Source organism: Symsagittifera roscoffensis, chromosome 5, assembly GCF_963678635.1.
Source record: "Symsagittifera roscoffensis chromosome 5, txSymRosc1.1, whole genome shotgun sequence".
In the NCBI taxonomy this organism is placed as follows: Eukaryota; Metazoa; Xenacoelomorpha; order Acoela; family Convolutidae; genus Symsagittifera; species Symsagittifera roscoffensis.
Window position 1 is genome coordinate 53,868,794 of NC_087066.1, and position 10,967 is coordinate 53,879,760.

Here is a 10,967-nt window from a genome sequence, read left to right on the forward strand (position 1 = left end):
TTTCTTGCTTTCAATTGTCTTTGTGGACATTTTTCCCTCAAAATGAACTTCTTACGAGACAAACCTATGAAAGATTTGAAAAAACCAGTTTCCGATATTTGTTTTTTGAATAATTTCTTCGACTAAGTAGCTTTCGCCTTTTTTCTGTCGCCTAGCTTGCCATGTCATGTTTGTGGTGTATCGCAAGTGCGAATGGCTTTAAAACGCTAAACGCTTGCATCGCTGTGCTTAGTAAAAACATGTTGAAATATTGTTATTGTTCCGACTTTCGATACGAAAGTAACGGAATATTTGTGCTCGGGGTGGGTTTTTTTTTCTTCAGACAAATTTCGACTTTTTAACTAGCCATTTTTGACGAATTTTTTATATCATTCGAAAGCCATTGTTGTCCTGAACTTAAATTTGAAAAGATATTTCACCTGTGATCATTTTTCGTAAAGTTATGAGGGTTTAAAGATTGCCATTTTGGCCATTTTGACCAATATGGGACAATTAACGCGCGATATAATTCGCGCTATTAACGCGTAAGCGGAGATTTAATCCGTCTTATAAATCGTTCCAAATTGGTTGAACGAAGCTTATTTGCCATAATTGATTTGTTACAAGGAACGAAATCTATCTTTTTGTACTTTATATGGCGTGTGGGGGGATGATTTTCATAAAAAAATTTCAATTTTTGGAGAAAAAAAATTTTCGTTTTATTTTTTTCTATTTTATTTTTTATGTTGTTTATGTTATTACTGCTCCATAAACGTTAAAAGGCAGTCGGAACTTACAGGGCTTCGCCCTGATACGAGCAGTCTTGTTACGTTTCAGATTAATTTAGAATGGGTAGTGTGAAAAGCAGATTCAAAATTGTTCTCATGTTTTCTACTTAAATACTTGATCAAGCTAACGTTGATTGTTGGATAGCTCCAGTATGAACGGAAGTGTTCGATCCCAGTACGGGAAAAGGTCTACGTCCCCGCGACCTCTTCCGAAAGCGATTCCTTTGCCAACGGTTCCTTCCATAAAACAGACACCCAATTATCACACGTCATCTGATAACTTAAACAGGAGTCAGAGCTCCAACGAAGAACCAATCTATGATGTGCCTCCTTGCTTTGACAATAACTGGGACTCTTCTCAGACGCTTCCTAGACACTCCATGATGCACATGGACTCAGCAGAAGGCATGCATTCAAGAACGAGCACTATGAGCAGTCTGTCTACCATCAACTCATGCACTTCTGTGGCAACGCTGACTAATCAAGCACGTGAACCAAGTTTCATCCAGCAACTCTCGGTGCAATTATACGACAGGTCTCCAGGAGGAGGAGGTCCATCTCGTGCGTTTGATGATGAAAACATAGTGTCGCATTGGTACCCCGAAAGTCCAAATGAGTACTCGAAAACGGAACCACGCACGGGATCTCTTGGAGATAAACGCAAGAGATCCAAGTCGAAAAATCGAAGTTTATTGCAACGTTCCGGTTCCGTTTTGAAAAGTATGTTCTCATCGTCAAATGATGAAGTATCGGGAACTAAGACGTCTCATAAAAAGGGATCCGACTTGGCCTTAACAATTGACGTGAATAGCCAACCATCATGCAACATGCAAGGCAGGTTACTTCTGAAGGAAATCAGAAATTGCAAGTTTGACGACTTGTCAACTGAGAGTCTACGTGACTTCGAAATGATGCCTTGGCAGAGTGTAACCATATTCACTTCGCACAGTCAGCTCCACATGCAGAAAAGTCACAGTGCGCCTCAAAGTGACGACGGGGTCTCGTTAGACCTGGTAGGATGTCGGTGTGAACCTATTTTGTGTCATTCTTCGAGTCTGTCAAAGAAGTCACGTGATCACAAAACTCGCAATATTTCCTCCTCGGTCACGTGCTTCGCATTCAAACTTCAGCTTCAAACTGAACATGCAGTGGTACGTGTTTTCCAAACAGATTCAAAAGACTCCATGGTGCAATGGATTAACTGCTTGCAGAATATTTCCCAACTGACTCCGGTTAGCTTCCAGTCTGTCTCCCAAGCACCTCCTAGTCCCATTCATGGGTCATCTTTTGCACACTTGGAAAGCTACCAAATGTCTCCTTCAAACCCTTACGTGCCAATAATTGTGACTGAATGCTGTGAGCAAATTGAGCATCTAGGAGGGCTCCACCTTACTGGAATTTACAGGGTTCCGGGCAACTCAATCCACATTAACTCGCTTCTTGGCCAAATAAACCCCTCGCTCAGTCATCTGGATCTGAGTAATGCTGATGTGCACACAACTGCGAGTGCTCTGAAGACGTTTCTGAGACGCCTGCCCGAGCCTCTAATCACGAACGACTGGTACTCGTCGCTGATTGTAGCCAATCGTAAGCGAGACGACTCGGAGAGACTGGAGCAAATCAAAATGGTCATCAATCAACTGCCAATTCACAATTTTGAAACTTTAAAGTATCTGATGCGTCATCTGGACAAAATCGCTCAACACAGCGAGGAAAATAAGATGGATGTAACCAACCTGGCGACAGTGTTTGGACCAACTCTTCTAAGAAGTCCAGCCTCTCCTGAAGTGCTTCTGGGGCCGAGCTCAAAAGGAGCCATAGCTGCTCAGAAGGAAGACATGATTTCAATCTGGGGAGACATGCTAGAACAGCGCAGTATAATTGAGGCAATAATCTCGAACCACCGTTCTATTTTTGCATCAGATGACTCAAGAATCAGCGCAGATTCGAGATCTGGAAGCAGTCACCTGTTGCCAGATGTTGTCAAGGACACTGGATTCCGAAGAGACTCAAACGTGTCTTTGAACTCTTTAACGTCGGCTGCACAAATGCATTTAAACTGCACGGCATCAGCGGTGCGAAAAATGTCTGTTGAAAAGCTTTCAGCGTTAGCAACCGGTTCTAGAAAAGGGACGTCGTCAAAGCTAGGACCTCCTAGCAGCAGAAACTCCCCGCTCCCCACGAAAGCTGAGTTCATAGCAATAAGCCGAGAAGTTTCGCCTGTTCCAAGGCGCTCCAAATCTATGAGTGATAAAGCTGATAAGTTGAACAATAAAATAAAGCAGCACCACGATGATAACTCAGCCTCGGAGAAATCAGAAAACGGCAGTTCGTTTACTGAAACGGAATCACCAGCCATGCAACAGGCTGCAGTGTCAAGTGCAAGTTCGATATCTCTGAATGGAAGCGGAGAAGGTAATTACTTCCAGAGTCAAAAGATGTTGAAGGACCTGGACAGTTTGATCGAATCTCTAAAGGCGGAATGCAAAGAAAAAGACGACAAGGTTCGCCGCTCCGCTGAAGAAGGCCAGGAAATGTTCGACAACTTCTGTAAACTTTTCACTAATGACAGCAAAAGTCCATCTCGCGCGAGAAAGAAACAAGAAATAACGGCGGTCCCTGAGGTGAGAAATTCACCGTCCAAGGATAGTCAAGCATCTTCATCGTTTTCAGGTAGCGGCGACTTGGAGCACCTGATCGCCCGAGAGTTGGATGCAAAAATAGCGAATTTGAGACTTGAATATACTATCAAAGTTGATAAGTTCCCAATTTCGGACTCAGATCCAAAAGACTCATTCGTATGCGAAACTGCCGTTACTGATAAAACTAGCTTGCCTGAAAAGGCCAGTGTGACTAATTTTATTAAAAACCCATCTTATGACGTGGAAAGAAAGCAGGAACTGAAAACCGGAGAGAAATTGGGAAAGCTTTCTTCTGAAGCCGCTGTGAAAAGATCTGAGTCGATCAAGTTGGACACGGATAAAATATCACGAAGCATCGAGGCAAGTTTGAAAATGAGAAGTGCTGAGTTTGGAGACAGACAACCGAGCGTTTATGAGAATGTGGAAGATTCAAGTCCTACAAGCGATGAGCAGAAGTTTCAAACACCGTATAGAAATAGTAATAGAGAGCAGTCACAAAATCCAATGCTAACTAACACAAATTTGTACCGCAATGAAGCTAAAACGACCTCAAACAAACCAGTGCCAAATATGAATCAAAGTCACTCCATTGATACCTCATACTCTCTGCTGCAAACAAGTCCCAAAATGTCGCCAAGACATGCTCAAGCGGCCAAACAGTTTCAGTCAAATGCTACAAGTTTAAGCGTGGACACGCAGATGCAGTCAACGTCTTCGTCCCGTAGAAGTCCCTTCAAATCGCCAAAATCGGACCCGTCTTCTTCCCTTCTGAAGAACGTGATGGCACCTCTGAGACCCCTCTCGAAGTCGAGGAACAAGCAAAACACAGTTCCAAATGACACTGCTGACACTGATGATAAAACTGGTGGTAAAGTTGGAGACCCTCCTTTTCCTCTGAGTCCGAACTCGACCCTAAGCTCGAATAAGACAGATAGACGGACACAGAAGACAGTAAATGAAAGAGGAGCGCTAGGAGGCGGGGCGCATTTGTCGGCGGCAACGCCTTCGAGGTCAAATCGGGGCTCACTGAATCCGGCTCATCTGGTCCAAACTAGTGTTGAGTCGAGTGTTAATTTGAGCACGAAAAACATAAGCAGTAGTTCATCGTCAAACATCGATCGCAGTGCTAGCCGTAGTTGGGTGACACGAAGTAACCCGGACTTGCTGACGGCGGTCGCGAACAAATCGGCTAATCGGCGCTCTGGCGGAGGAGGAGGAACTCCAAGTACTCCTGCGAAAGTAATCGGGGGAGGGGCCAATTCTTCTTCTTCTTCATCTTCAGGGACTCCGAACCCAAAGCAGTTGATGGTTTTCCATACCAGCCAAGTTTAGAAATTAATTTTGATAGAATACTTGGATAAGTTTCTCAGTTTGCTCCAAACAAGAAAAGTCTAAATTAAAAATGATCGCGTAACATTTTTTTCTTCCGAAAAATATGTTTGGAGTAAATTAGAAGTTTAAAACATAAATTGTCTTCCTTTCTTTTGTTTCATTTCACTTTTGAAGCTAACGGTTTTGCACTCGGATAAAAGAACGACGTTTTATTTTTTTGAATAACGGACTCAGTTGAACTTGGACGTGCTTGATTCTGCATCTTTTCTCCTGTTTTATCTTTCTTGGCTTGTGCATGGTGTTAAATCCTACTTACCTAGTTAAGCTGGAATAATTAAAATCAAGACTATATTGTGATCGAATGAAAAGCCTGAAGTCCACCCCGTTAGATATACCAAGTTAAGAGATCTTCCTTCGCCATATTAATTTTTGATTAGAATTGATCACTTAAGCGTGTAAAATTCTCGATGCGGATCAGCTGAAATTTTTTTCTTAGAAACATGTCAATATCTCCTTAATCAGTTTGGAGTGGGGATGTTGACGTAGTTTCATCCGATTTTTTGTAACTTGGTTTCCAATATTGGTTCACAGCTTCATATGATTCCGCTTCAATGTAATACGGATTCATTCTTCAAGCTGGCTTTAAATAAGATTTAATTTGACTTGATGGAAAAGACGATGAAAAGAACGAGTAATTCGACGCTTGTGTCCAAGATGTCCCCCTCTCCCAAACATCCGATTTTCAGCTCATCGTTTTTCTTGTCGTTGGATGATGAAGCAATCTGGCATACTAATTCAACCAAGGAAAAACAAATAGATCGCATAATCTTTAATTATTCCTGCCTTCTGATTTATTTGTTGCTATAATTACATTAACTTGTAGAGTCAATATTTGATTTCGATTCTACAAATCACTATTTGAATGATGCCTTGTTTGTACATGCCACTTTTACGCTCATTTGTATACAGATAGATATTTAGATTATTTTTAGTCTATTTCAAGTTCTTTAATTCTATCTTTGTTTTATTTTGATTTGAGTCCATTTTTCGTACGTTTGCTACTATTTTACTGCTGATTAGTTAGACTTCACTTGGACATATGGGGCTTTAAATTTTCAATAATTTTGTAAATATTTAAGTTTGTGATTTGCGTGTCTGCAGCTATGAGCATTAAGCACATTTTTAGCTATGTGAGCAACAATAAATCGAATTTAGTTTGGAATATCTACAAATTTAATTAATTTTAAATATTCTTGTTTTTTTTTGTAAACAGTATAAGAATCCTCAGTGACATATTGCAATAGGTGGCAGATATAAATTCATTAGATGGGTCTATCTTTGTTATACTTTGAACGGTATTCATAATCTATTTCAAAGCCAAATTATTTGGCTAAAGAAGTGTGAGTTTTGAGTTTTTGAATTACTTTTCATCTGACAGAATAATGTATTTTTAAAAAATATTTTAATATCTTGTACAATTGGCTGAAAATGAAATGAATGTATTATGCATTGAAGTTCTCAAGCTTAATACATGCACTAATCTAATAGTTCTCAAAGTTGTCACCGGTTACGTAGCAGTATTTAGACAACCGCGTATTCAGACTCGTCAGTAAGCAGACAAATACTGTATTAACCAATCAGAATCGAGACAAGGAAGACCTTAATAATTATTTATTTCGTATATTTGCTTTCTCATCTCGATTCTGATTGGTTAATATGGTATTTGTCTACTTCCTGACGAGTATGAATACGCGGTTGTCTAAATACAGACCGCACTCCGTTGTCTCCTATTGTAATATTGCTCCAAATCCTCACCATTCCTGAAAAAGAGGTGATGTCAAACAGGGAGTGCAGTCTGTTTTTCGACAACCGCGTATTCATACTCGTCAGTAGGTAGACAAATACCATATTAACCAATCAGAATCGAGATGAGAAAGCAAAGTTACGAAATAAATAATTATTAATTTTTCATTTTTTCCTTGTCTCGGTTCTGATTGGTTAATACAGTATTTGTCTACTTACTGACGAGTCTGAATAGGCGGTTGTATGAATACTGCTACGTAACCGTCAAATAGGTAAAAGCCGACAAGAACATGATCAGCGCATTTTGAAAAAAATATATAGGTGGATTAGATTCAAATACAGACATCGGACATAAAAATCGTAGCTTTTTGATTTCAACGAAAAAACGAATTTTGTTCAATTTCGTTTTGCTGGAACACTTTTTTTATGTCTGTAATGCAATACAGATATGATCGTTTTTTGACACCGGACATAGTTATTTTTTCAAATCTATTTTCTGGCGTTTTTCCGTGAGGTAAATAGTAGCTTCACAAAGAACCAATTTTGTTCACTCCTCAAATTTGACTTTTCGGAAAAACGTTTGTTCACTCTCAAATTTGACTTTTCGCGATTTGACATTTGATTTTCAGTTCATTTCTTTTCATTATTCAACAGCAGTGGTGTAAAGTTTGAATGATCAGCGGTAAAAACTTGAATGATCAGCGGTATAAAAATTATTTTTTTATTTTTTGATCCAGTTTTCTTTAAATGCATAATTTTCAGAATCAAATCTCAATCTTTAAACATATCTTATAATTCAAAGCGCTTTTTAACGTCATATAGTTTTTTCTTCAAAAGTTGTTCAAAAACTTTTTACAATTTTTTATCTACTTTTTTCAAACCATCTGTGGGCTATTCATTTTCTCGTATTTTTTGTTTTCATTTTTTACATTGAATGTTTTATTCGGAATAATATGTATACTAACTAATTAGCTATTTGTTCTGATTTTGTTCTGTTTTTGTACTTGGAATTGCGTTTTCAATCGAGTGATTTCCTTGCTTCACTTTTCTCAACGTAAATTTTGTAGCGGATGTATTTTTCGCTTTGTTTTGCACTCATATCCGCTTCTGACTGCATTAGCCAACTTTTCTCATGCTATCGAAGCTTGCAGCGCAAAATAGATTGAAGATTAAAAATTGCGAAATGAATATCGGATCAGACCCTAAAGGAAAGTTGGAATTGGAAGGACCTATTGCACAATGGCGTCTTTATTCCCCAATCTTAGGTATTTCTAGGAAAGCTCGTGCGGGATCAAGTGTGATATGATATAAAATCTTTATGAATTGTGAGTTGGATTCCAAAACTCAACAGGTGTTTGTGTCGAGAAAAATTGGTAGGATTTTCCACTTTTTTCAGACTAATTTACACGGAGAGTGAAATACCTTACCTGTCTTATTCTACTGTAGTTATTATAGTTACATGTACTCTAACAAATAACCATCGATTTTTTTTGGATTAAGAAAGAAGTTGAATTCTAATTGACGAAAAACGAAACTTCTCTTATTTGAGTCGTGGTTTTTGCTCGAAAAAATTGAAGATAGGTTGCCTTAATTTGTTTTGTTTTGCCGGTTTGAAACTCAAAATTAGGGCATTTGTAAATCTATTTTCAAATTTATTTTCTAAGAGGTGAAACTAAGCTCCCCGATAAAAAAATATCAATCGCCCAAAAGTTAGTTCTTCACTTTTAAAATCAATGGGAGATTTGATTTTATGCAGTCAGTGAAATAAAAAAGGCTTTCAAGTAGGAATAGTTTTTCTTTTTTCAATTAGCCTGGAAATTAACTGGTTAATAATAAACATTATTAGTTTTTTGTCGGACGTTTAGATTATAACAAATTAAGTTTTCAAATTTTATACAGAGAAATGAAGAGACTGTGAACTTACAGATAGAATGTCCAAATCTTGACCGAAAAGCTCGCTTCCAATGCTCTTTTTTATTGCAATGGACAGTTAGTACGCAATCGGAGCTTGTAATATAATACACATCTGCGTATTTTCAAGAAATATTTCACATTGATTGCAAATATCTTGTTCCAGGGGCGGATTTAGGGGGGGGGGGGGCGGACGCCCTCTCCCCTCATGGATTCAAACCCATGCCGACCCAAAGGCGTTTTTAGATTCCTAAAAACGCCCCTTTTTGGGCTGTTTTTCCAAAATTTTGCATGCGGCGCAGAAATTTTTGGCTGAAACAGGGTCTTTGTAGTGCTTTGACAGAGCTCAGGAAATCAATTTGGTCGACCTAAAAAAAAGGTCGCCACAATTTTTTTTTGAAAACACGCCCCCCTCGAGAAAAACCTAGATCCGCCCCTGTCTTGCTGTAACTGTTTCTTTGTTTTTTAAACAGCAAAGTTGTATGCGCTTCTTTGAAGGCGTTTGCTTCTTTTGCGTTTTTTCCGCTGTGTTTGCCTCTGAGTACAATTAAACTGACCTTACATAAAAAGTCGAGCTATTTTTTTTCTGAAGATCTGTGAGTTTTCGTTGTGAGCCATTGGAATATTGAATTGAATGTTAGTAGTGTGAAGACTACAGTGATTTGCATCGCGTTTATTAAATAAGCGAAGCGAAGTGTATTACGAAGAATTTTTACACAACGAAGCGAAGTGTTTTATTACGAAGAATTTTTTTATGACCTAAGTCGCAAATGAACGTGCTCGTTTGGTGGCTTTTTTGTATATTTCAATTTAATCATATTTAAGCCTATTTAATCATAAGCAAATTAAAAACATATGTTGCTGCTTTTCTGGCTTGTGTAAGGTCCTGTTAAAAGGAATCTGTTTGAGGGTCCTGTTTGAAGGAATTTTTCAAAAACAAGGTACCTATGGAAAAACCGGCTGCTTTTCTATGTGCCTGCATTTTACCCTAAGTTTTACGGCCTTCGAAATTTTCAGTAGAGGGATTTTTGACCTATTTGCTGCCTCGAATTTTTTTCTTTGTCTCGAGTATTAAATACACAAATCTGAGATGATGGTTTAAATCAATAGGACAAATTTAGGAATCTCCGTAGAAACAAGTTATGGCCTCACACAAGCCCATTTTCTTATTTTGACATTTTGTTGATTTTTAAAATGTTTCGACTTCTTAAAAACTACTCAGCGAAAAGGGAGATTAAGGATTTAGCCGAAAGAGAAGCAGTCTGTTATGCCAATCGTTCCTGCGCAAACGGCTATGCCCTGCGTTTTGAAAAAAAATATGGCCTTAGACAATGTCCAATTTTTGAATTTTCGCTCGTTTTGGAAATTTATTCTTTTTTTTTCAAAAACTAACCTGCGGATTCTGAGGTTGATAGTTTATTCAAATTAACATGGTGCTTGAATTTTTTTTGGACAAGTTGTCTATTTATTTGAAGAAAATTGATATGGACTTCGGCAAAATCCATTTTTTGAAATTTTTACCGTTTTTTTTAGAAATTGCATCACTAGTCTCGAAAACTACTAGATAAATCTGATATCAAAAGTTCAATCTAAAAATCAAGGTGTGGACGTCTTCCCCGCATAAAAGGCTATTCCAATGCATTAGTAAAGAAAATTTTATGGATTTATGAAAACTCAAATTTTTGAATTTTTGGTCATTTTGGAATCTTTTTCACTTTTTTCGAAAAATACCCAGCCAAATCTGAGATAGAAACATCAATTGAAAGAGCGAGTAATGTTTTTCTCCTTTAGATAAGCGGCTTATCCTCTACCTATGCAGAAAATTTTTTAGGGTTTTGCGTAAAGTCTATTTTTTGAAAATTACGCATTTCAGTATCACAACAATATATGATTACACTAGCGCTCATCTGTTCTAAGCTTTACTTGTTTTTGCTGCCTATTAAGCGTCCGTGGCTGATTGGTTAGTGTATAAGACTCTTAATCTCTGGGTCGCAGGTTCGAATCTCATTAGAAATATTAAAACAGGTGGTTCAAGCATTAACTAGGCCACTAAATTACTTCCAAGATACCGCGGCGCAGATGCGAGGACGTGAGACTCCTTATCAACTGGTCGGAGATTTAAATCCGGAACATTGAAATAGTTTTTTTGGTCGAATTTTTGCTGAGTAGCATTGGCAAAGTGACAGAGACTGTAGCTGCTTTATTAGTGGCTAGTGTTAGTAAATTACAAGCTGTCGTGGAGCAGATGTGAGAATGTGATACTACTAGTCTCACTAAATTTTGTTTCTCAAGGTGTATTTTTAATTTTTTCCTTTTTGCCTGATTAGAGCTCTCTTTTACATTTTCCTCTCTTGTGTTTGCGAAGCGCAGCTTTAAATCTGTGTAAAATACGGAAAGTAGTTTGACTTAAAAGCAGTTGAAATATTCGATTATAAAAAAAATGGTTATTGCGAAGTTTTTTTATTCACAGGACAAATGTTCTTCGTCCTCTGATCAGTATTTTTTCAGGCCA

At 38.1% G+C, this 10,967-nt stretch overlaps 1 protein-coding gene across 1 annotated transcript; it reads left to right on the forward strand.

Moving 5' to 3' along the window:
* Window positions 1-795: 795 nt before the first annotated feature.
* Window positions 796-4,806, forward strand: LOC134845811 (rho GTPase-activating protein 21-like). Its single transcript, XM_063862890.1, has one exon. It carries the CDS (start codon window positions 920-922, stop codon window positions 4,739-4,741), a length of 3,822 nt encoding a protein of 1,273 aa, XP_063718960.1. The 5' UTR covers window positions 796-919; the 3' UTR covers window positions 4,742-4,806.
* The last annotated feature ends 6,161 nt before the right edge of the window (window positions 4,807-10,967 follow it).